At 43.1% G+C, this 26,639-nt stretch overlaps 1 protein-coding gene across 8 annotated transcripts in view; it reads left to right on the top strand.

The window, feature by feature from the left end:
- ARHGEF6 (Rac/Cdc42 guanine nucleotide exchange factor 6) overlaps nt 1-26,639 on the top strand; it is a 123,814-nt gene that overhangs the window by 28,172 nt on the left and 69,003 nt on the right. For all 8 annotated transcript variants that reach the window (XM_033403656.2, XM_033403655.2, XM_033403657.2 and 5 more), the window contains 3 exons: nt 3,251-3,335; nt 5,507-5,631; nt 7,230-7,431. In XM_033403656.2, coding sequence (XP_033259547.1) covers nt 3,251-3,335; nt 5,507-5,631; nt 7,230-7,431 — 412 coding nt within the window. The remainder of the gene's footprint in view (nt 1-3,250; nt 3,336-5,506; nt 5,632-7,229; nt 7,432-26,639) is intronic.

Here is a 26,639-nt window from a genome sequence, read left to right as displayed (position 1 = left end):
CTTTGCAGATAGAAAAGGGGAATTGGTGCTCCATTTTGCACATATAAATGGTTGGGATTAGGCCTAGGCAAGTGGCTTGTATTGGAATCTACTTCTCTTTGCTCTGCCCGCACCCTCTCCATGCTGGGGGAATCTCCCTTGCTTTTTCCCAGTTGGGCGCCAGTGCCCTTAGTTTTTCTCCACATCATCATCTCTAAACTTGGTCTCACACCTCTCGTTTCCACTAAGATGTAAAAGACTGATAACAGCTGAAAGTATTGCACTCCCTCCAAATAATATTTCTATTTTAGTAGGTGACCAATCTCAAGTGCATGGAAGAAAGGTCTGGGGTGGAATGTTCGGTACTGTTCCATGTGAGGCTCGTGAGGGTGCAGTGTCGTCTATCTAACCTTCCATCTGCTTGGAAATCATAACCCTCAGGCATTGCCTTCTCTGCTGGTCCCGAGAGGCCTCTTCCAACTTCTTCCTATGGAGTTCCGAGTGCTTCAGTACAGCATCTGTGGGTAAATTCTAGTGTATTGAGGTTTTCTATAAAGGGAACTGTGTATAGTGCAGGCAACTTCCCTCAGGCAGACACAGTGCCTCTTGTTGATGCACGTTTCATTTTCTGATCAGTTTATTTGTTCTCAAATTCAGCCAAGTACCAATACAACTGAACACCAGGGAAGTCCAACGTTTGCATTTTAGATTGTAGCATTCAGGAACATATTTGGATCGTAGTGTCATTTAACTCTTTAGTAATATCGACATTCCCCCTTTGCTAGAAGTGTATTAGTGTTTCATTTTTAGATGTGATTGGGCTCTTCAGTCATTTTATGTTTGAATGCAAAACATTCATTGATTAAATGAATAAAGAGAGTGGGGACTTCCCTGGTGGCGCAGTGGTTAAGAATCCGCCTGCCAATGCAGGGGACACGGGTTCGAGCCCTGGTCCGGGAAGATCCCACATGCTGTGGAACAACTAAGCCCGTGCGCCACAACTACTGAGCCTGCACTCTAGAGGCCACGAGCCACAACTACTGAAGCCCGTGTGCCACAACTACTGAAGCCCGTGCGTGCCTAGAGCCTGTGCACCGCAACCAAGAGCAGCCCCCGCTCGCCGCAAATAGAGAAAGCCCTCGTGCGGCAACGAAGACCCAACACAGCCAAAAAAAAAAAAAAAAAAAAGTTCTAAGTCTCAGAAGGGGCACACATTTGCATATATTGTTTATACTGATGCCCCCCCAAATTTGAAAAAAAATAGATACTCTATATTTTCTTTCTTTTTTTTTTTGCGGTACGCGGGCCTCTCACTGTTGTGGCCTCTCCCGTTGCGGAGCACAGGCTCCGGACGCGCAGGCTCAGCGGCCATGGCTCACGGGCGCAGCCGCTCCACGGCATGTGGGATCCTCCCGGACCAGGGCACGAACCCGTGTCCCCTGCATCGGCAGGCGGACTCTCAACCACTGCGCCACCAGGGAAGCCCCGATACTCTATATTTTCATTCGAGAGACCGATTTTAGGTCTTCTAGAATATGTACACAAAAAAGATAAAATTGGGTCTTGACGCGGCTCCCAGAAAACATGAGGATTAGATATGGAACAAATGTCTCTTACCTGACGGGAAGACAGATCCTTCAAAATCCTAGGCTCATTACCAACCATGTCCAACGTGCAAAGGTACATTTTATTCCCATCACCACGTTGGGGGAAAAAAAGGGTGCAAACTTCTAGACATCCTGGAATGAAATGTTTTTTGAAGGTGTATTTCCATCCAGAAGGTGGGCGTCGGGCTACCTATAGATATATATAGATTGGCATCATTGGCTGGCAGATTAATAGGCTGTGCCTGTGCTTGAGCATACTTCTCGATTCAAATACACGTTTATGAGACTAGAAGACACCTCCATACATTTTAAAACAATGAATACATTTTAATTTTTATATTTTTAAAAATTTTAATTTTTTTTACTGAAATAGAGTTGATTTACAGTGTTTCAGGTGTACAGCAAAGTGATTCAGTTATATATCTATATATTTATTCTTTTTCAGATTCTTTTCCATTACAGGTTATTACAAGATATTGAATACATTTTATTTTTTTTAATTTATTTATTTTTATTTTATTTATTTTATTTTTTGGCTGCGTTGGGGCTTCATTGCTGCACGTGGGCTTTTCTCTGGTTTGGTGAGCAGGGGCTACTCTCATTGCGGTGCGCAGGCTTCTCATTGCAGTGGCTTCTCTTGTTGGGAGCACGGGCTCTAGGTGTGCGGGCATCAGTAGTTGTGGCATGTGGGCTCAGTCGTTGTGGCTCGCGGGCTCTAGAGTGCAGGCTCAGTAGTTGTGGCGCATGGGCTTGGTCGTTCCGCGGCATGTGGGATCTTCCCGGACCAGGGCTCGAACCCATGTCCCCTGCATTTGCAGGCGGATTCTTAACCACTGCGCCACCAGGGAAGCCCTGAATACATTTTTAAATTAACACTTGTCTTTCAAATAACAACTGCTTGGTATCTTCCCTAGGGACAGTGGGATATCAGAATGGTGGTTGCGACAGGCCAAGTGAAGTATTGTATTTCTTTAATGTTTTGCTGCTGGCAGTTGAGCAATACCAGGAAGGTCAGAGGTCATATCTGGAATAGTCACCTAAGGCCAGGAAGAACCTATAGGCTTAGGCCGCCCAAGGGTCAAATCCATGAAGATAAGCTGAGAGGGGCAAGGTCAAGGGGCAGAAACCGGGCATTGAGGCTGGGAGCAAGAGGCAGGCCTGGGCAGAAAGTTGGGCGACATGGAGTTGGGACCCAGTGGGTGGCCTTGGGGAGGATGGGCTGCAGAGAGGAAGGCCCTGCAGACAGTGCCCTGGCTGACAACAGTGAATAAACTGTACAGAGGAAAGTGTGTTACAAAGGCTTCCCCTCCTTCTGTAGGTGATGGGCATTGACTGTAACCCAGCACAGTTTCCAGTAACTGGGCTGAGAGTATTGATGGGCTCAGGTCAGAAGAGCAGGTCTGTGCATTTCCTAGTGGGCCCTGGCCTCGGCGTGGCTCTCATTTCCCATTACTGCTTCTCTCTGACTCACTGATGGCCTGCCACATGTCATTAGGCAGCTCAGCTGCTGCTTTCATTTCTCCCCCAAAGGTATACAGAGGTTTGGGTCTTGGCTTTTACATTTTTTTTTCTCCTGAGAGCTAGAGGAAGTGGCCTTCTGATAGTTTGGTTTGTTGAGTTGAATACTTACAGTGTCTTAACAGTTTCAATTTCCTTTCTCATAGGTATTTGATCCTGATGACCTTCATGCAGGGGTCAATTTCTCCAAGGTTCTGAGCACTCTTTTAGCTGTCAGCAAAGCAACAGAAGGTAAGCAGGGCTTGGGACAGATGGGTTCTGGGTGACACATTTGGGTTCACATGTCTCTGATTACCCTAGGAGCCAACTATCTATGGCCAGGATTGTGCGATTGGGGCAGACTTCTCTCCTCCCCCTAAAGAAACCCTGATGGGTGCCAGATACTTTAATCTGTCATAGTTGAGGATTTAAACATAACTGTCACAGAGGTTATTCTAATGCCCTTAATATAATAAGAACCAAGAAACAATTTCATTCAAAGCTATTGAATAGGCAGTGGAGTATAACAAGACAGAAAATAAAAAGGAAAAAATATCAGTTCCCTTTTTCATAAAGTTTACAAAACGCAGCCGTTACTTCCCTTTCTCCGCCAGAGACATATTTTTTCTCATAGTTTTCTGTATGCCTTTGTCCATGTTAAGGAACCCTTCAGTAACCTTGTGCTGGAAATGAAACCTCAGGTTCATAGTGAGTGAAAAGAACATCATTTATTTAAATGTTTAGTATGCATCACGTTGGCGGAATGAAATATAAATCCTAGTAAATGCGAAGCAGATGATGACAACCTTAAAGTATAACTTCATTCTTTCCGTGATATAGTATCTTACCTACAGCTGGGCAGTAATAACCATAGTTAAAATGTGTTGAGCCCTTACCATGGGTCTCTGCTGTCCTAAAAGCCATCGGTGGTCTCATTGAATCTTTGAAACAAGCCTGGGACCTGTTAGTATTAGGTCCGTATTACAGATAAGGAAAGTCAGGCCCATAGTGGCCCAAGTAGAAAGTAAGCAGCAGACCTGGGATTCAGACCCACATCTGACTGACTCCAGAGCCCTGATGCTCCATCACGGGTCTTGATGCTCAAACCGTTAGAGAGTCAACAGGCTGTGTGCCCAGCACTGCCAGGTGCTACAAAGGAAGTGTAAGACTTGGTCCCTGCCCTGGAGAAAATTACCGTCTATTTAGGGAGACTCAACTTACCCACGTGAAACAATGAGAGAACAAGAACAGACAACATAATCAAGTGCCAGATAGGCTGGAGCATCTAGGAAGCTATCAAGTAATTATAGTTTTAGTCAAAAGAGCTGTATATAATAGCAATAAATGTAAAAATACTTCTCTGAAGTTGTTCTTTTGCTCTCTGGAAGAAAATGCTTTGGAGCTATTGCAAGGCGTATAGCAGAAAGTACAGCTAATTCAAGTAACTATATTTAACACACATGACAACTCTCCAGTTCTGGGCAGGGAGGATCGTATAATTCGAACATTATGCCATACAAATTATATGTTCCTTTGCCAAACTCTCCTAGCAAGTTTTCCAGTCTCTTCCCTTGCCACAGATATTTATAAAATACAAGGAGGTGAAAGTTAAAACCCACAGCATCAAGGAAATTACTTGGATACTGAGCTTGTCGCCTCGGGAATGTTTGGGCTTTAGACTTTTGCAGTTTATATCTTTTAAAAATAAATGGAGAGGAAAAGAACCCTCATTTGAATTTGTCAGGAAGCCAGCTCCTCCCTTTAGTACGGCTCTCGCCATACTGAAAACACCCAGCTCAGCGCTGGGCTGATTGAATTTCACAAGGTTTCAAGGAAGAGAAGACTCTTGAGTTTGATTTTTTTAAAAAAATAATTCCAGTATCAAGATTGCATCTTTCTCAAACACACATTCTCACTCATTCTCATTCTCCCCACCCCTTCCCCCAGGCATAAGAGGGATTTTACATTATATGTGCCACACAGACTGTTCCATGTGAGGAAGAAAAGAACCACTCAGTTATAGGCCAAAAAACAAAGCGAGAAATTTGAAATATTTCAAAGTAATAAGAGCCACAAACAGCTGTTTGGTACCCAATATAGTTCTGCCTGGGCTAACAGGGCATACTCTTGCAACGGGTTCAGGAGGGAAGAGTTGTAGGGAAATGGGTTAAGAGAAAATGTGGTTCTGTCGCTGTTTTTCATTCTACTGGAGAGCAATGGCCAGTAAGGTTAAGAAAAAGAAGTTGGCCACCAAAAAGGGAGGCGGGGGGGGGGAATGAAATAAGCTCGGCATGTTCATCATAGAGCAGTTAGAATTATGATTAGGTTGCCTTTGGTAATGTCCCGTGAAAGATAATATTAAGCTGTAGATGTTTTTCTGACACAAGGGGTTCTCTTTACGGTGCCTTTTCCTCTTTTCACAGATCAGCTCTCAGAAAGGCCATGTGGACGTTCCTCTTCTCTTAGCGCTGCTAATAGCTCTCAGACAAACCCACAGGGAGCAGTTTCTAGCCCAGCTCCAGGGCTGCAAAGGCAGTCAAAGCCAGTGGTAAGTCTGGTCCCCAATTCCCCCTGCCTGTTTTAAAATTTGTAAACTTCGATTGCTGTCTCGGTTACATCTCCATAGGTGGTGACATAGCCATCCTGTTGTTTGGGGCGTTGTGAGAAAACGAATTTGGAACCTCGCCCCAGTTCAGGCTGGCCCATGGGAACAAATCAAAGGCATGTGGGGCAGAGAGTCTGAAAATCGGGGTTGAAGCCCCAAAGTCCTGTCCCTTTCTAGAACTGAGCAACTGAGAATGCTATGCAAATGTCAGTCATTAGGGCGACTTCCGGAGGGAAGTTTGCTGTTATTTCCCCTCTCCCCCGGGCTTATTAGGAGAACTAAATAGTGCCTGGCGCGTAGAAGGCAATCAATGTATATTACTTGCTCTCATCATTGCCGCTGTCATTTTCTTTTTCTCTTTGCATTCCTTTTGAGCCCAGGACGAGCTCCTATATTGGGATAGCTCAGTTATCTTTGCATTTGGTCTTTTTTTTTTGCATTTTTTACATCTTTATTGGAGTATAATTGCTTTACAACGGTGTGCCATTTTCTGCTTCACAACAAAGTGAATCAGTTATACATATACATATGTTCCCATATCTCTTCCCTCTTCCATCTCCCTCCCCCCCACCCCCCCATGGGAGCTTTCATTTGGGAGGGAGCGCCCTAGCTTCTGCTCTTTTGAGACCTTTATTCCTTGTCAAAATCCACCCACTTGCTTTAAGCCCTCATGAGCTATTACTTCCAAAGTACTTTAATTACTTCCAAAGCACTTAATCTTTGGAGATTGCAGATCTCTTTCAGAAGCTGATGAGCACTCTATGGTTCCATACCCTTGGGCCCTCTCAAATTGTCTGTAAAATCTGTGTGTGTGAACTTACTGGTCTGTGTTTTGGGTCAAGGCTTATTGTGCTATCAGCTTCTCAAAGGGACATGTGACAGGTTAAGAACTCCAGACTTAGGTAACTGTGGGATATTTGATCTTCGCATATGAATAAGTCTTAGCCAATTTAAGATATTCTTAGTAATTGGAAGGGGGAGGCAGATTTTATGAGAGGAGGTTGGTACCTAATCTTGGTCATGGAATTATGTAAGACTTCGGGTGTTGGGTAGAGGCAGAGTGGGATAGTTTATTACTCTACTTTGTTTCCTGGCTCATTTAAATAAGTATCTTTTGGGACTTCCCTGGCAATCCGGTGGTTAGGACTCCGAGCTTCCACTGCAGGGGGCCTGGGTTCGATCCCTGGTTGGGGAACTAAGATCCCCGCAAGCTGAGCGGCGTGGCCAAAAAAAAAATATATATATATATCTTTAGATAATTGGTGGGGGAGAAGGAAATAAAAGCTATGACCCCCTCCAAAATACACATTCTCACAAATGCAAAAGTTTGCCTACAATTTTGAGGGCTTTATTAATCCCCTTCCCCTCATTCCCCCAAGACCTACCCATGTTAGGCCCATTCCTAAATTAAAAACTCAAGACTGAGATGGACCTGAGGTTTTATCCTTGGTCACCCTACTTTATTTGCCTAAATTCATAGAATGTCTGCCCCTGCCTCACTGAGATGAGCGCCTAATCTGGTGTGACTTTTGTTTCTCCAGGAGATGACGGAAAATGGAAGTCACCAGTTGATAGTAAAGGCGAGATTCAACTTTAAGCAGACTAATGAAGATGAACTGTCTGTCTGTAAAGGGGACATCATTTATGTCACTAGAGTTGAAGAAGGAGGCTGGTGGGAAGGCACCTTAAATGGGAGAACAGGCTGGTTCCCTAGTAATTATGTCCGAGAAATTAAATCCAGTGGTAAGTCAATCTTTTCAAAGCTTTTTTGACTGTGACTTTTGTACTTTCTTGGTCTTCGGACCAAAAATCTTGTAGTTTTCATTGGTTAACAGAATTGTTTGTACTTGTATGTGTATGTCAAAAATAAGACGAGAACAGAACTGGGAAAAAAATCTATGATTAGATATCTTGAAACCAAGTTGTACTTAGACTACATCAAGGCAGCAAAACCTAAAAAAGCAAAAGAATTCAAAGCTCAGACAACTGTTCCACCTTAACTATGTCCCCTTCTGTCTACTAATTCTAGCCCGTGTAATATAGTACAAAGCCCTTCCTGCTACTCTAAGGATCACCATGGCAGAATACAACAATAAGAGAGGTCATGTGCTAACTTCCTTTTTTAGCCCTAAGCTCTTTGAGCAGACCTAAGTCTAAATGCCTCAGAGATGTGTAGGAGAAATAATAATCATAGGACTGCAGGAAGCTGTCTGGCCACTTTGATTCTGAAAAAGATAGCCCTTAACTCATTAATGATACCCAGAGAATGCAATCTAATCACTCATCAGTAATCTTTCTAGAACTTGCTTGGGTAATGTACTTCCCTTTTATTATTTAAGAAACTAGGTCCTGGGCTTCCCTGGTGGTGCAGTGGTTAAGAATCTGCCTGCCAGGGCTTCCCTGGTGGCACAGTGGTTGAGAGTCCGCCTGCCAATGCAGGGGATGCGGGTTCGTGCCCCGGTTTGGGAGGATCCCACATGCCGCGGAGCGGCTGGGCCCGTGAGCCATGGCTGCTGAGCCTGCGCATCCGGAGCCTGTGCTCCGCGGCGGGAGAGGCCACGACAGTGAGAGGCCCGCGTACCGCAAAAAAAAAAAAAAAAAAAAAAAAAAAAAGAATCTGCCTGCCAATGCAGGGCACATGGGTTCAAGCCCTGGTCCGGGAAGATCCCACATGCCGCGGAGCAACTAAGCCCGTGCGCCACAACTACTGAGCCTGCGCTCTAGAGCCCACGAGCCACAACTATGGAAGCTCGCGTGCCTAGAGCCCATGCTGTGCAACAAGAGAAGCCACCGCAATGAGAAGCCCGCGCACCGCAAGTAGAGAAAGCCTGCGCGCAGCAACGAAGACCCACCACAGCCAAAAATAAATAAATAAAATTAATTAATTAATTTAAAAAAAAGAAACTAGGTCCTGCCTATATTTACAAATAAATCCCTAGCATTATAAAAATGTCACGATACAGATAAAATAAGGTTCCGTTAGTCACATTATTATATCTCTTCACTCTTCAAAGCTATTTACCCAAGGGCTCCTTTTAAGTAGTTAGCGCCTCAGTATACTTTGCCCTTTGGTTAATGTCTTTATTGCTTTTTAAAAAAATAAATTTATTTATTTATTTATTTTTATTCATTTATTTTTGGCTGCATTGGGTCTTCGTTGCTGTGTGCGGGCTTTCTCTACTTGTGACGAGCGGGGGCTACTCTTCGTTGAGGTGGCTTCTCTTGTTGCAGAGCACGGGCTCTAGGTGTGTGGGCTTCAGTAGTTGTGGCATGTGGGCTCAGTAGTTGTGGCTTGCGGGCTCTAGAGCGCAGGCTCGGTAGTTGTGGCACACGGGCTTAGTTGCTCCGCGGCATGTGGGATCTTCCTGGACCAGGGATCGAGCCCATGTCTCCTGCATTGGCAGGTGGATTCTTAACCACTGCACCACCAGGGAAGTCCCTTTATTGCTTTTTTTAATGCCTCAAAATTAATACTATTATTTAATAAAATTATAGGCTCACTGTAAATAAGTTAAAACTTATAGAAATAGATAATGTAGATAATAAAAATTCCCCTCTCCTTCACCTCCTCCCCCAGATAACCACTGTGAGGAGCTTTTCCCTAAAGCATTTGAGATAAAATTTAGTTTCATGCTTTTCTGTGTTGTGCGTTGGGTGAAGGTGGGGCATTTCCTTTAATGGAATAAGTGTTTAGTAACAGATTTATAATTATATATGTATGTGTAGATGTCTTAACAGTTTTTAATTCGCTTGGCCGAAAAGTTCATTCGGGTTTTTCATTACACTGTTACGAAAAACCTGAACGAACTTTTTGGCCAATGCAATATTACTGGGAATTGAGACGTTTCTGTTGAGCCCTGAAGTATTTTCACAGGCTGTGCTTGAAATTTCCTTGGTTTTGATGATTTTCACAGCCGATTTTTACCCCTTGCTGCATCTTTCAATTTGTGTAATCTCATTAAAATCTCTAAATAATTTTACAGATTCACTCTAACTTGGCTTCATCTGTGAAACTAAAAGGAACAGCTCTTGCTTCCTGGCCTGGAAGTCCCAAGCATTGTTTGAGGGGTTGTGGGGGGCAGACAGACAGCACGCACTCCTTATAGTGTCCCTTATTGAGATGCCTTGTAGCCCTATAGCGTATAGTCTGGCCCCTGCCTTGTGGACCGACTGCCCTGAGCTGTTTCTCCTGGTCTTTGGCCCCTTCCCTTAGAGCTTTTCCTATACTCTCTTTGGTTTACAACTCAGTTAAGGACTCACCTGGCAGCTTTCTGGCTCTGGTTTGAGCACCTAGGGAACCTAACCTTTAGAAGCATCCAATGCAACTGTCAAGGATAGGTCTGGCTAGCTGGGGCCAGGAAGCCTGCTCGTCAGGGAAGGCCTCAGACTGGAAGAATATGGACCATCTCTCACCTAGTTTATTGCAGTAGCTTCCTAACTGGCATCCCTGCTCCTGTCCTTGTCACCCCTGTAATCTAATTTAAACTCAGTAGATCCAGAGTGATCCTTTCAAAGTGTAACTTGAGTAGTATAATGGCTCCCCATCTCAAAAAGAGTAAAGGTCAAGGTCATTCCCAATAGCCTACAAGGCCCTCCAGGATTTGGCCTCTGGTGGCCCCTCTGGCCTTCTCTTTGACCTCTCTCCCCCTCACTCATCACACTTCAGCCACACTGGCCTCCTGGTTGCCTGTTCCAGACAGGCTCCTGCCTCACCTGCTGTCCCTCCACCTGGAATGCTCTCCCCAGATATCAGCACGGCTGGTTCCCTTACCTACTTCAGGTCTTTGCTCACTCATTGGCTTCAGGGTAGCACCTTCCCCGCTCACCCAGGAGAAAATTGAACCCTATTCCCACTGCCCCCATCCCCCTTCCCTTTTGTAGGTTTTTGTTTACCATTTCTTTCTATCTAACATAGTGTGCATTTACTTATTTATTTCATTTACCATCTGTATCCGACCATTAGAATGTAAGTACCACAAGGGCAGAGATGTTTTTTCTGTGTTGTTGGGCTCAGTAAATATTTGTAAAATCAATGAATATTGTGGGGCACTTCATTCAATTCTTTTTTTAAAAAATAAATTAATTTATTTTCTGCTGCATTGGGTCTTTGTTGCTATGTGCGGGCTTTCTCTCGTTGCGGCGAGTGGGGGCTACTCTTCATTGCAGAGCGTGGGCTCTAGGCATGCGGGCTTTGGTAGTTGTGACACGCAGGTCAGTAGTTGTGGCTTGCAGGCTCTAGAGCACAGGCTCAGTAGTTGTGGCGCACAGGCTTAGCTGCTCTGAGGCATGTGGGATCTTCTCGGACCAGGGATCAGAAGGTCATTCAATTCTGTCTAGCTTGTTCATTGAGCATCTCCTGGGTACTTGGTGGGGAGGGGGCTATAAAAATCTGTCCTCATGGACCCTGCCCCCAAGGAGCTTACAGTCTAGTAGTCAAGATAGGTGTGTACACAACCAACCATGACAGGATAGGACAGAGTCACACAGACAAAGCTCTACGTACAAAGCTGTTGGAGGAGTAAAGAAACGATGTGATTAACAATAACCTCAGAGGAAAAAAGCACTTGATTTGGTTCTTGAATGATGAAAAGAGGCTTATGATGGGCAGAAGGTTAGAAGGAGTCACTAAGTTAAAGCCGGGAAGTAGGGAAGCATGGAGTGGGTGGTAGGAGGATTTGGGCTGAGGGTCTGGTGAGTGAAGTGAAGGGGTGGGGCCTTGAGCTGGACCTATATTAAGAAGGGTGTCAATGACAAGCTGTAAGCAGGGGGTTGCATGTGGTTTAGGGACATCTTTCTAGTGGTGGTGTTGGGGCTGGATGGCAGGGAAGTGGTGGGGATAACCAATGAGGATGTGGGGAAACCAGTGACGACTACTGCTGAGGTCCCAGCAATCCAGATAGTGGCGTGGGTGACTTTGGCGACAGTGGAGAGGAAGAGAAAGTGGATGGATGCAGTAGATATTGTGAAAATAGAATCAAGAAAACTGGCTGATAATCAGCTATGAGTAAAAGGGAAGAGGTGAGCATAACGCCAAGTCTAGGGGTCCAGCTTGATGGTGAGCTCCTTAAGGGCATGTGATGTCATCCACCTAGCCAGCCAGCAGAGGACTAGGATATCAGTCTCTGGCCTGGGCACCGGTCAGGCACAGAAACCTAAGGCATGCCCCTTGCCCTCATGGTGCTCATAGTCTAGTGAGGGGAAGATCTCATTAGCATATTGAATGATAACTTCCAAATACAGGGTACTCTGGAGACTGGTGAGCAGAAGAGGGGTGCCTAACTCATCCTGACATGTAGGTCAAAGGGAAATTATTCATCTTTGTATACCTTCCTATCTCCATAGTGCCTAATGCAGTGCTTTAGACATACATGCTGAACTCCATTAATAGAGAAGATGGGAGAAGGGTGTGTGTGTGCGCGTGCGTGTGCGTGCGTGCTGGGGGGGTAATTGGTACTGAAGATGATGAGTTGTTTTGGACATGTTGAGTGGAGGCGCCAGCGAGTCATCATTCTGAAGATTTCTAGCAGGTTGGCAGTATGGATTCGGAGCACGGGAGAGAGAGAAGAGCTGCAGATGAAACTGACAATGGAAACTGCCAATGGACAGTATGAAGTGGTGGATGATGAAGTGTCAGATACATAGCAGATCATCAGTGGACAGAGAGAACACGGCTGGAGAGGTCGGGAGAGGCTTCCTGGAGGAGATAGGGCTTGAGCTGAACCCTCAAAGACACGGAGACTGTGTGGATAGGCCCAGAAGGACAATCTAAGTTGTAGTGATTGGTTGGGGAGATCAAAAACCTTGAAAGAGCTGTGGTAGGTGAGCAGAGCGAGTTTAGGGGACCGTGGAAGAGATGAGCTAGGTGTAACACAAAGGTCTTGCTGGGAAAGTAGGTGTCAGGTCTTTGCTGACTTGAATTCTTTCCCACCCAAGTCTTGCCTCCACAAAACAGTAAGCAGGCCAAAACCCACCTAGGATGCTGCTGAAGGACAATATAAATTCAATGTTGTGCAGTTTTATGCTTGGTCTAGAAAATACTTGTCAACTTTGGAATTTCTTTCCACGAAGTCCATACTGCTATGTAAGCTCAGGAAAGAAAATTTATTTTTAAAGAGTTAAAAAAATGATTTCTAAGTTAAATGCCTAGCTCAAAGAAACGAAACCTTCAAACTGGAGTTTTAAACTCCTCTGCCATACAACTTCTGGGTCCTTTATGAAGTTGAATCAGGCTTACTGCTTACTGTTGGGGCAGATGTGTAACACTGAGGTCACTCAAGTAGTCAGGACTTCTGACATACTTGTTCATGGTAGCCTGGGGTACCATTCAGGCGGATACTACAGGTTCTTTAGGATTGTCTTAGAAACCAAATGAAGCAACCCTAGCCCCAGACAGCCCTTAACCCTGCAGATGGCTATGCCATGGAGAGCTGTGCAGTGTTTTCTTCCCTTGACAAGAGCACTTCATGCTCTGGAAGTTTGCCCTTGGGGAGTGGCCTGTTACGTTTTAGATTCTACTGTAACTTTTGTCTAGAGATAATTATGGCCGAAGCCCTGGGGACATCTTCTTCCTCTCTTCAGGAGGAGGTTGATTTCTGAGGACCTACAGAACCACCAGTGTAATAGTGTAGAAAGTTAAGAAATAGAATATTTGAGTATAATGTTTTACACACACACACACACACACCTTTCAACATGAGCTTAAGACTGAAGATAGAGTAGGTTTTTGTGACCATGATGATAAAAGCCTCTCACCAAGGATGATGGAACCCGGACACTGGTGACATTAGGAAGCCCTTGTTACCAGTCAATTTCTTGTTACGTGAGAAAAGTAAACCCGATTTTGACTAAAAATATTTTTTCAAGGATCTTCATGAAAAATACTTGTATGAATAACTTAGTCATTATATAAACTACAGAAGATATATTAAGGGCCCTTGCTCCTTTATTTCATTTGAGTCAGATACATTATAAATAAGAAAACTAGCCATTTATCCAATTTTCAGTCCTTTTCTTCAAAATCAGTGGTAACTTGTAAATAAACTTGTTTATACATCAAAGTCATGTCTGCCACTACATCAGTAAGGTAGTAAATTATATCTCTCTCTTTTTAAAAATTTAATTAATTATTTATTTTTGGCTGTGTTGGGTCTTCGTTGCTGCATGTGGGCTTTCTCTAGTTGCGGTGAGCAGGGGCTACTCTTTGTTGCGGTGTGCGGTCTTCTCATTGCGGTGGCTTCTCTTGTTGTGGAGCACAGGCTTTGGGCACATGGGCTTCAGTAGCTGTGGCACGCAGGCTCAGTAGTTGTGGCGTATGGGCTTAGTGACTCCGCGGCATGTGGGATCTTCCCGAACCAGGGCTCAAACCTGTGTCCCCTGCATTGGCAGGCAGATTCTTAACCACTGTGCCACCGGGGAAGTCCCTATATCTCTTTTTTTATTTGTGTCTTTGTTACCGAGAGAGGCTACATGTTTTGTCAGGACTTTGCATTAAAATTTTCCTGGCAAAATGTCCATGCCAAGAAAATATTGAGGAAGTATGATTGGAGCAGATATTTTAAGCAAGTTCTGTTTTCTGCAACTGATTCAGTTAAGGGATCATTAAATCCTTCTAAAACTTCTTCTTTTCAGGTAAATATAGATGTCAAGTGAGGGGATTAGGTAGATGGCTAATTAAATTTGTATTAAGGCAGATTAAGAAATGACTCTTCCTACTTATTAAAATCCAAAACTAGGATTGGGCTTTATATTTAGACTTCCTGTTTTAATCTTCTGGGTGTATCACATAGATGCTTCATGTCCAGAGAAAGCTAGTTATCACTAGATTTCTTTTTGACCTGTCACCACCAACAGGCATAGGAATCTGTACCTCAGCAAGGGAGGGGAATGAATCGAGAGTTAATGGGAAAGGGATCTTTACATCAGAAGTAGGAGGGTTGGGCTTCCCTGGTGGCACAGTAGTTGAGAATCTGCCTGCCAATGCAGGGGACACGGGTTTGAGCCCTGGTCTGGGAAGATCCCACATGCTGCGGAGCAACTAAGCCCGTGCGCCACAACTACTGAGCCCACGTGCCACAGCTGCTGAGGCCTGCGCACCTAGAGCCTGTGCTCCGCAACGGGAGAGGCCACCACAATAAGCCCTTTGAATTCTTCACTCCATTGACTGATTTTTTTTTCCACTGATTGAATTGAATTGACCAGTTTTTTAATGGCCTTAGAAACACCATGTAAAAGGTTTATGTTTTCATGTTAGGTCATATCAGGGAGGAAGAAATTTTCCTCTAACCCTTCTTGGTTCTTCTGTCTGGTCTGAGAACTAAGCCAATATGAGATATTAACAGGAGGAAATCCAAGTTTAATAACAAGTATACATGGGAGAGACCCAGGAGAACTGAATAAGTCGCCAAAATGGTGAAACCCTCACCTTAAATACCAACTTCAGCTAAAGACAAAAGAGGATGTTGGGGGTAGGGGTTTGGGACTTCAAAGGGGCGGGAGGGCAATTGACATAGAGATGGAAAAGCAAATGTTTGGTAAATAAACGTTTGCTGGGCCAGACAGAGACAGTGGGACACAGAGTGGACTCTGATCTCTGAGAGTTGCCCCCCTCATACCCAGCACACGTTCTTTGCATATGTCTCTGCTGATAGCTCTGTTCCAGGAACAGGCCCTCTACCTAAATTCTCTAGCCAGCTAAGGGGGTGGTGAAAAGAAAGACTTCCTGAGTCTTTAGAGCCTTGATTGTTTTCAGCTCAAAATAATCCACATGCCAAAGAGACATTTTGGGGTGACAAATTTTGCTCCCCTCCTGTCACTTTGAACCACCCCCAGGGACTGGACTTGTCTCCTCTGAACGTCCACATTCTTATTCCTTCTCTGCGTGTTGCCGAGGGTGGGTTTCAGCTAGGACTGCACGTGGCGGGAGTAGGCAGTGGTGGAGGGCAAAGGAGGTACAAGAGGCAAGAAACTGTCACTGAAACCTAGTGCTGGTGTTTTTCTTTGCATCCACCCCTTGAATTTTTTTCATGGGGTCAGTTGTTTGCAAGGACTACATTTTTTTTTTTTTTCGGTACGCGGGCCTCTCACTGATGCGGCCTCTCCCGTTGCGGAGCACAGGCTCCAGACGCGCAGGCTCAGTGGCCATGGCTCACGGGCCCAGCCGCTCCGCGGCATGTGGGATCTTCCGGGACCGGGGCACGAACCCGTGTCCCCTGCATTGGCAGGCAGACTCTCAACCACTGCGCCACCAGGGAAGCCCAGGACTACATTTTTAAAGACTTTCTAAGGTTGTCCTTCCAAATCTGTCTTCCTTCTTCTCTTTGTATTGATTCCCCATCCTACACCAAGGCTGCAGGGACAGCCAGACCTTCTAGCACTACGCTGAGTGAGAGTGGTGAGAGCAGGCATCCTTGTCTTGTTCCTGATCTTAGGGGGAAAGTATTCAGCCTTAGGTCTTTCACTGCTAGTTAAGATGCTAGCTGTAGGGTTTTCATAGATGCTCTTTATTGAGTTGGAGAAGTTCCTCTTTATTCCTTTTTTTTCCTGGAAGTTTTTTTTCTTGAATGGGTGTTGAATTTTGTCCTGTGCTTTTGCTGCATCGATTGCTATTATCATGATTGCTATTTTTAGACTATTAATACCATGGATTTCATTGATTGATTTTTGAATATTTAACCAACATCCATGAGATGAATTCTATGGTATACAATTCTTTTAAAATATCACTGAATTCTGTTTGCTAATTCTTTGTTATCGTTTTTTGCATCGAAATTCATGAGGGGTATGGGTCAGCGGTTTTCTTTTTTGTACTGTCTTTGTCTGGTTTTGGTGTCAGTGTAATTAATAGTGACTTTATAAAATGAATTGGAAAGTGATCCCTTCTCTTTATTTTCTGTAAGAGATTGGGAATAATTGCTATGGCTTCTTCCTTAAACATTTGGTAGAACTCTCCACTGAAACCATATGGGCCTGGAGATTTCTTTTTTCCACAGTTTTAAATTTATAACTTCAATTTCCAGAATAATTATAAGGCTATTCAAATGGTGTATTTAATATTGGGTGAACTGTGGTAGTTTTGGTTTTCTGAGGAATTGCTCCATTTCATACCTAATTATCAAATTTATGTGTTTTAAGTTGTTATGGTATTTCTTTATTATCTTTTGGGCATCTCCAGAGTCTGTAATGATATCCCCTACTTCACTCCTCCTATTGGTAAGGAGGAGTGAACCACCTTTTTTCCTCTGTCAGTCTTGCTAGAGGTTTGACAATTTTATCTTATTAAAAATTTTTTTTGTTGTAATATTTTTTTATTGAAGTGTAGTTGATTTACAACATTGTGTTAGTTTCAGGTGTACAGCAAAGTGATTTGGTTATATGTATATATATCTATATTCTTTTTTCGATTCTTTTCTGTTATAGGTTATTACAATATATTGAATATAGTTCCCTGTGCTATACAGTAAATCCTTTTTTAAATATATATTTTATTCATTTATTTATTTATGGCTGTGTTGGGTCTTTGTTGCTGCGCGCAAGCTTTCTCTAGTTGCGGCGAGCGGGGGCTACTCTTCCTTGTGGTGTGCGGGCTTCTCGTTGCAGTGGCTTCTCTTGTTGCAGAGCACGGGCTCTAGGCGCAGTCTTCAGTAGTTGCAGCACGCAGGCTCAGTAGTTGTGGTGCACTGGCTTAGTTGCTCCGTGGCATGTGGGATCTTCTCGGACCAGGGCTCAAACCCTTTTTCCCTGCATTGGCAGGCGAATTCTTAACCACTGCGCCACCAGGGAAGTCCTACAGTAAATCCTTGTTAACAATTTTATTGATCTTATCAAAGCACCAGCTCTTTTTGCATCTTGTTCAGCCACCCAGGAATCTCCATGGCAGCCACTGTTTTCTTTCAATTCATGTTTCTCTGTTCTACTTCACATAGTTAACATTTTTTTTCAGTTACAGTGACCAGTTTCTGTGGCCTTTCCTTTCCTCTTCTGTCTTGGCAGGCTCTCCATTACTGTTTACCCTTCCTTTTGGCCTTGCTTTCAAAAGGTGGTCACATCTTGCTGGTTTCTCTAGAACGTTTCATTTTTATCAAGACTGGTTTACATCATAATTGCACAAAACAACCGAGTTCTAAGTAGCATTAAGGGTACATTGTAGAAAACTTGCCTAATAAAAACCAGAAAGAATTTGGTAACTGTCGATTTTGAATATGCCTACGAGTGCAAAACCATGGTGTGCTGGGGGGAACACCATGCTGGGCAGTACAATACTTGGGTTCAATTTCTGACTCTGTCATTTGCAATCTCAAGTAATAGGCTGGGTGGCTCTGCATTGCTCAAATTTACCCAGTAAAGCCTTGTGAAGCCACCATGTGGATCCAGGCAGACCTTGAAGTTGCATGAAGCTTTCCAAACCTGGTTATGCCCCAGTTTTGGGGCATTGAGGAGTGCCAGATTTGGCCCTCATTGTTGTCTTTTTGTTTTATTTACACTTTACCCAGCCCGGCCCAGCTGGACAGTTCACTGTCACAGGAACAGTACTGCCTTGAGCATTGCCATTTCTACAGCTGTGCTTCTGGCATCTTCCCTGCCTAGGAAACTCTCTACTGTCTTCTCTGCCTATTTGAATTCTAGCTCCCCTCCAGGGACAGATCAAGTACCCCCTGCCCAGCAAGGTCTTCTCTGACCATCCCAGATCAAACCGATGATCCCTCTGAACTCCGGGGGGAACTACTGCTCATGCCATTGACCGGGCCCTTCAGTAGCTTCATCTCTGGACGTCCTGTTGGTTAGGAGCACAGGCTTTTGTCAAGACACACCAGGGCTTCAGTCTTGGCTCTGCCATTTCCCAAATTCATGCCCTTAAGCAGCTGACGTCACTTTCCTGCACCCTAGTGACCTCCTCTACAAAACGAGATCATCTCTGCCTTACAGGGTAGTTGTAAAGATCAAATAAAATGTCTTAAAAGCAGTTAAGTGCCAAATAAACATAAGGGATATTTAAAATATAATAAACATTAGAAATTAAGGTTAAATGTTCATGAAATAATGTTGTCATAGGAGGATTACAAAGCTGTAGGTGAAGTAAGAAAGATCTATGTGTGTTTGTGTGTGTGTGTTCACAAACATAAGTATAAAAAGAATGGGATCACTAATATGTATAAAATAGATAACTAACGAGAACCTGCTGTATAGCACGGGGAACTCTGCTTCACTTCGCTGTACAGTAGAAACTAACACAACATTGTAAAACAACTATACCCCAATAAAAAAAATCTATTTTAATAGCAAAAAAAAAAGAATGGGAAGACGTACTTCAAAATGTTACTCTGGATGATGGTTAGCTCTGGGTGATGGGTTAATTTTTGGTTTTTCTTTTCTATATTTTGCATTTTTTAGGGTAGGAATGTAATAGATATAAAACTAGAAAATATTGTTTTTAAAAAGAAAAAAATCAAGTCCTGATGATAATATTTGGTTATTTATACTCCACCATACATCAGAAAGAGTTGGTTTCTTAAAATTAATTAATTTTATTTATTTATTTGGCTGCGTTCGTTCTTCGTTGCTGCGTGTGGGCTCTCTCTAGTTGCAGCGAGCGGGGGCTTCTCTTTGTTGTGGAGCATGGCTTCTCATTGCAGTGGCTTCTCTTGTTGCAGAGCACAGGCTCTATGCACATGGACTTCAGTAGTTGTGGCACACGGGCTTGGTAGTTGTGGCTTGCGACCTCTAGAGTGCAGGCTCAGGAGTTGTGGCGCATGGGTTTAGTTGCTCTGCGGCATGTGGGATCTTGCCGAACCACGGCTCGAACCCATGTCCCCTGCATTGGCAGGTGGATTCTTAACCACTGCGCCACCAGGGAAGTCCCCAGAAAGAGTTTAAAGCAGCATACAATATAGCAAGATAAAAATGGAACATAAAACAAAAGGAAGCAAAGCAAAAAAAAATGAGGGTAGGGAAGACAGTCTGTAGTGACACTGTTAAACATTTATGATCGCTGTCTTGTATTTTTATTAAGTGGTTTCTTTTCTTTTTAATAGATTTTATTTATTTATTTTTGGCTATGTTGGGTTTTCGTTGCTGCATGCGGGCTTTCTCTAGTTGCAGCTAGTGGGGGCTACATTTCTTTTTTCTTTTTTTAAAATATCTTTATTGGAATATAATTGCTTTACAATGCTGTGTTAGTTTCTGCTTTATAACAAAGTGAATCAGTTATACATATACATATGTTCCAATATCTCTTCCCTCTTGCATCTCCCTCCCTCCCACCCTCCCTATCCCACCCCTCCAGGCGGCCACAAAGCACTGAGCTGATCTTCCTGTGCTATGCAGCTGCTACCCACTAGCTATCTATTTTACATAGATATAAAATAGATAGCTAGTGTATATATGTCAATGCCACTCTCTCACTTTGTCACAGCTTACCCTTCCCCCTCCCCATATCCTCAAGTCCATTCTCTAGTAGGTCTGTGTCTTTATTCCTGTCTTACCCCTAGGTTCTTCATGACATTTTTTTTCTTAAATTCCATATATATGTGTTAGCATATGGTATGTGTCTTTCCCTTTCTGACTTACTTCACTCTGCAGGACAGACTCTTGGTCCATCCACCTCATTACAAATAGCTCAATTTCGTTTCTTTTTATGGCTGAGTAATATTCCATTGCATATATGTGCCACATCTTCTTTATCCATTCATCCGATGATGGACACTTAGGTTGTTTCCATCTCCGGGCTACTGTAAATAGAGCTGCAATGAACATTTTGGTACATGACTCTTTTTGAATTATGGTTTTCTCAGGGTATATGCCCAGTAGTGGGATTCCTGGGTCATATGGTAGTTCTATTTGTAGTTTTTTAAGGAACCTCCATACTGTTCTCCATAGTGGCTGTATCAATTTACATTCCCACCAACAGTGCAAAAGGGTTCCCTTTTCTCCACACCCTCTCCAGCATTTATTATTTCTAGATTTTTTGACGATGGCCATTCTGACTGGTGTGAGATGATATCTCCTTGTAGTTTTGATTTGCATTTCTCTAATGATTAATGAAGTTGAGCATTCTTTCATGTGTTTGTTGGCAGTCTGTATATCTTCTTTGGAGAAATGTCTATTTAGGTCTTCTGCCCATTTTGGGATTGGGTTGTTTGGTTTTTTGTTATTGAGCTGCATGAGCTGCTTGTAAATTTTGGAGATTAATCCTTTGTCAGTTGCTTCATTTGCAAATATTTTCTCCCATTCTGAGGGTTGTCTTTTGGTCTTGTTTATGGTTTCCTTTGCTGTGCAAAAGCTTTGAAGTTTCATTAGGTCCCATTTGTTTATTTTTGTTTTTATTTCCATTTCTCTAGGAGGTGGGTCAAAAAGGATCTTACTGTGATTTATGTCATAGAGTGTTCTGCCTTTGTTTTCCTCTAAGAGTTTGATAGTTTCTGGCCTTACATTTAGGTCTTTAATCCATTTTGAGCTTATTTTTGTGTATGGTGTTAGGGAGTGATCAAATCTCATACTTTTACATGTACCTGTCCAGTTTTCCCAGCACCACTTATTGAAGAGGCTGTCTTTTCTCCACTGTACATTCCTGCCTCCTTTATCAAAATAAGGTGACCATATGTGCGTGGGTTTATCTCAGGGCTTTCTATCCTGTTCCATTGATCTATCTTTCTGTTTTTGTGCCAGTACCATACTGTCTTGATTACTGTAGCTTTGTAGTATAGTCTGAAGTCAGGGAGCCTGATTCCTCCAGCTCTGTTTTTCGTTCTCAAGATTGCTTTGGCTATTCGGGGTCTTTTGTGTTTCCATACAAATTGTGAAAAATTTTTTTCTAGTTCTGTGAAAAATACCAGTGGTAGTTTGATAGGGATTGCATTGAATCTGTAGATTACTTTGGGTAGTAGAGTCATTTTCACAATGTTGATTCTTCCAATCCAAGAACATGGTCTATCTCTCCATCTATTTGTATCATCTTAATTTCTTTCATCATCGTCTTATAATTTTCTGCATACAGGTCTTTTGTCTCCTTAGGTAGGTTTATTCCTAGATATTCTTTTTGTTGCAATGGTAAATGGGAGTGTTTTCTTGATTTCACTTTCAGATTTTTCATCACTAGTGTATAGGAATGCCAGAGATTTCTGTGCATTCATTTTGTATCCTGCTACTTTACCAAATTCATTGATTAGTTCTAGTGGTTTTCTGGTAGCATCTTTAGGGTTCTCTATGTATAGTATCATGTCATCTGCAAACAGTGACAGCTTTACTTCTTCTTTTCCGATTTGCATTCCTTTTATTTCCTTTTCTTCTCTGATTGATGTGGCTAAAACTTCCAAAACTATGTTGAATAATAGTGGTGAGAGTGGGCAACCTTGTGTTCTTCCTGATCTTAGTGGAAATGCTTTCAGTTTTTCACCATTGAGGATGATGTTGGCTGTGGGTTTGTCATATATGGCCTTTATTATGTTGAGGTAAGTTCCCTCTATGCCTACTTTCTGCAGGGTTTTTATCATAAATGGGTGTTGAATTTTGTCGAAAGCTTTCTCTGCATCTATTGAGATGATCATATGGTTTTTCTCCTTCAATTTGTTAATATGGTTTATCACATTGATTGTTTTGCGTATATTGAAGAATCCTTGCATTCCTGGAATAAACCCCACTTGATCATGGTGTATGACCCTTTTAATGTGCTGTTGGATTCTGTTTGCTAGTATTTTTTTGAGGATTTTTGTATCTATGTTCATCAGTGATATTGGCCTGTAGTTTTCTTTCTTTGTGACATCCTTGTCTGGTTTTGGTATCAAGGTGATGGTGGCCTCGTAGAATGAGTTTGGGAGTGTTCCTCCCTCTGCTATATTTTGGAAGAGTTTGAGAAGGATAGGTGTTAGCTCTTCTCTAAATGTTTGATAGAATTCGCCTGTGAAGCCATCTGGTTCTGGGCTTTTGTTTGTTGGAAGAGTTTTAATCACAGTTTCAATTTCAGTGCTTGTGATTGGTCTGTTCATATTTTCTATTTCTTCCTGATTCAGTCTTGGCACATTGTGTATTTCTAAGAATTTGTCCATTTCTTCCAGGTTGTCCATTTTATTGGCATAGAGTTGCTTGTAGTAATCTCTCGTGATCTTTTGTATTTCTGCAGTGTCCGTTGTTACTTCTCCTTTTTCATTTCTAATTCTATTTGAGTCTTCTACCTTTTTTTCTCGATGAGTCTGGCTAATGGTTTATCAATTTTGTTTATCTTCTCAAAGAACCAGCTTTTAGATTTATTGATCTTTGCTATCATTTCCTTCAGTTCTTTTTCATTTATTTCTGATCTGATTTTTATGATTTCTTTCCTTCTGCTAACTTTGGGGTTTTTTTGTTCTTCTTTTTCTAATTGCTTTAGGTGCAAGGTTAGGTTGTTTATTCGAGATGTTTCCTGTTTCTTAAAGTAGGATTGTATTGCTATAAACTTCCCTCTTAGAACTGCTTTTGCTGCATCCCATAGATTTTGGGTCGTCGTGTCTCCATTGTCATTTGTTTCTAGGTATTTTTTTATTTCCTCTTTGATTTCTTCAGTGATCACTTCGTTATGAAGTAGTGTATTGTTCAGCCTCCATGTGTTTGTATTTTTTATAGATCTTTTCCTGTAATTGATATCTAGTCTCATAGCATTGTGGTCAGAAAAGATACTTGATACAATTTCAATTTTCTTAAATTTACCAAGGCTTGATTTGTGACCCAAGATATGATCTATCCTGGAGAATGTTCCATGAGCACTTGAGAAAAATGTGTATTCTGTTGTTTTTGGATGGAATGTCCTATAAATATCAATTAAGTCCATCTTGTTTAATGTATCATTTAAAGCTTGTATTTCCTTATTTATTTTCATTTTGGATGATCTGTCCATTGGTGAAAGTGGGGTGTTAAAGTCCCCTACTATGAATGTGTTACTGTCGATTTCCCCTTTTATGGCTGTTAGTATTTGCCTTATGTATTGAGGTGCTCCTATGTTGGGTGCATAAATATTTACAATTATTATATCTTCTTCTTGGATCAATCCCTTGATCATTATGTAGTGTCCTTCTTTGTCTCTTCAAATAGTCTTTATTTTAAAGTCTATTTTGTCTGATATGAGAATTGCTACTCCATCTTTCTTTTGGTTTCCATTTGCATGAAATATCTTTTTGCATCCCCTTACTTTCAGTCTGTATGTGTCTCTAGGTCTGAAGTTGGTCTCTTGTAGACAGCAAATATATGGGTCTTGTTTTTGTATCCATTCAGCCAATCTGTGTCTTTCGGTGGGATCATTTAATCCATTTACATTTAAGGTAATTATCGATATGTATGTTCCTATTCCCATTTTCTTAACTGTTTTGGGTTCGTTATTGTAGGTCTTTTCCTTCTTTTGTGTTTCTTGCCTAGAGAAGTTCCTTTAGCAGTTGTTGTAAAGCTGGTTTGGTGGTGCTGAACTCTCTCAGCTTTTGCTTGTTTGTAAAGGTTTTAATTTCTCCATCAAATCTGAATGAGATCCTTGCTGGGTAGAGTAATCTTGGTTGCAGGTTTTTCTCCTTCATCACTTTAAATATCTCCTGCCACTCCCTTCTGGCTTGCAGAGTTTCTGCTGAAAGATCAGCTGTTAACCTTATGGGGATTCCCTTGTGTGTTATTTGTTGTTTTTCCCTTGCTGCTTTTAATATGTTTTCTTTGTATTTAATTTTTGACAGTTTGATTAATATGTGTCTTGGCATATTTCTCCTTGGGTTTATGCTGTATGGGACTCTCTGTGCTTCCTGGACTTGATTAACTATTTCCTTTCCCATATTAGGGAAGTTTTCAACTACAATCTCTTCAAATATCTTCTCAGTCCCTTTCTTTTTCTCTTCTTCTTCTGGAACCCCTATAATTCGAATGTTGGTGCGTTTAATGTTGTCCCAGAGGTCTCTGAGACTGTCCTCAGTTCTTTTCATTCTTTTTTCTTTATTCTGCTCTGCAGTAGTTATTTCCACTATTTTATCTTCCAGGTCACTTATCTGTTCTTCTGCCTCAGTTATTCTGCTATTGATCCCATGTAGAGTATTTTTTATTTCATTTATTGTGTTGTTCATCATTGTTTGTTTCAGCTTTAGTTCTTCTAGGTCCTTTTTAAATGTTTCTTGCATTTTGTCCATTCTATTTCCAAGATTTTGGATCATCTTTACTATCATTATTCTGAATTCTTTTTCAGGTAGACTGCCTATTTCCTCTTCATTTGTTAGGTCTGGTGGGTTTTTATCTTGCTCCTTCGTCTGTTGTGTGTTTTTCTGTCTTCTTATTTTGCTTATCTTACTGTGTTTGGGGTCTCGTTTTTGCAGGCTGCAGGCTTGCAGTTCCCGTTGTTTTTGGTGTCTGTCCCCAGTGGCTAAGTTTGGTTCAGTGGGTTGTGTAGGCTTCCTGGTGGAAGGGACTAGTGCCTGTGTTCTGGTGCATGAGGCTGAATCTTGTCTTTCTGGTGGGCAGGTTCACGTCTGGTGGTGTGTTTTGGGGTGTCTGTGGACTTCTTATGATTTTGGGCAGCCTCTCTGCTAATGGGTGCAGTTGTGTTCCTGTCTTGCTAGTTGTTTGGCATAGGATGTCCAGCACTGTAGCTTGCTGTTCATTGAGTGAAGCTGGGTGCTGGTGTTGAGATGGAGATCTCTGGGAGATTTTCACCATTTGATATTATGTAGAGCTGGGAGGTCTCTTGTGGACCAGTGTCCTGAAGTTGGCTCTCCCACCTCAGAGGCACAGCACTGACTCCTTGCTGCAGCACCAAGAGCCTTTCATCCACACGGCTCAGAATAAAAGGTAGAAAAAGTAGAAAGAAAGAATTAGTAGAAGTAGAAAGAAAGAACGAAAGAAAGAAAGGAGGGAGGGAGGGAGGAAGGAAGGAAGGAGGGAAGGAGGAAAAAAGAAAGAAGTTAAAGTAAAATAAAATAAGATAAAATATAATAAAGTTATTAAAATAAAAACATAATTATTAAGAAAAAAGAAGAAAAACAAAGAAACAAACAAACAAAAAAACGGACGGATAGAACCCTAGGACAACTGGTGGAAGCAAAGCTATACAGCATAAATCTTGCTCTCAAAGTCCACGTCCTCAATTTGGGATGATTCGTTTTGTATTGATGTATTCCACAGACATCAAGTTGATTGTGGAGGTTTAATCCGCTGCTTCTGCGGCTGCTGGGAGAGATTTCCCTTTCTCTTCTTTGTTCCCACACCTTCCGGGGCTCAGCTTTCGATTTGGCCCCACCTGTGCGTGTAGGTCGCTGGAGGGCGTCTGTTTTTTGCTCAGACAGGATGGGGTTAAAGGAGCCGCTGATTCGGGGGCTCTGGCTCACTCAGGGCGGGGGGGAGGGAGGGGCACGGAGTGCGGGGCGGGGGGGGGGGAGGGAGGGGCACGGAGTGCGGGGCGGGCCTGCGCCGGCAGAGGCCGGCGTGACGTTGCACCAGCCTGAGGCACGCCGTGCGTTCTCCCGGGTAAGTTGTCCCTGGATCCCGGGACCCTAGCAGTGGCGGGCTGCACAGGCTCCCGGAAGGGGGGTGTGGAGAGTGACCTGTGCTCGCACACAGGCCTCTTGGTGGCGGCAGCAGCAGCCTTAGCATCTCATGCCCGTCTCTGGGGTCCGCGCTTTTAGCCGTGGCTCGCGCCCGTCTCTCGACCTCCTTTAAGCAGCGCTCTTAATCCCCTCTGCTCGCGCACCAGGAAACAAAGAGGGAAGAAAAAGTCTCTTGCCTTTTCGGCAGGTCCAGACTTTTCCCCGGACTCCCTCCCGGCCAGCCGAGGCGCACTAACCCCTTCAGGCTGTGTTCACGCCGCCAACCCCAGTCCTTTCCCTGCGCTCCGACCGAAGCCCGAGCCTCAGCTCGCAGCCCCGCCCGCCCCAGCGGGTGAGCAGACAAGCCTCTCGGGCTGGTGAGTGCCGGTCGGCCCTGATCCTCTGTGCGGGAATCTCGCTTTGCCCTCCGCACCCCTGTGG

Source organism: Orcinus orca, chromosome X, assembly GCF_937001465.1.
Source record: "Orcinus orca chromosome X, mOrcOrc1.1, whole genome shotgun sequence".
NCBI lineage: Eukaryota > Metazoa > Chordata > Mammalia > Artiodactyla > Delphinidae > Orcinus > Orcinus orca.
Note: the sequence above shows the minus strand (reverse complement) of the source record. Positions and strands in the feature narration are given on the sequence as shown.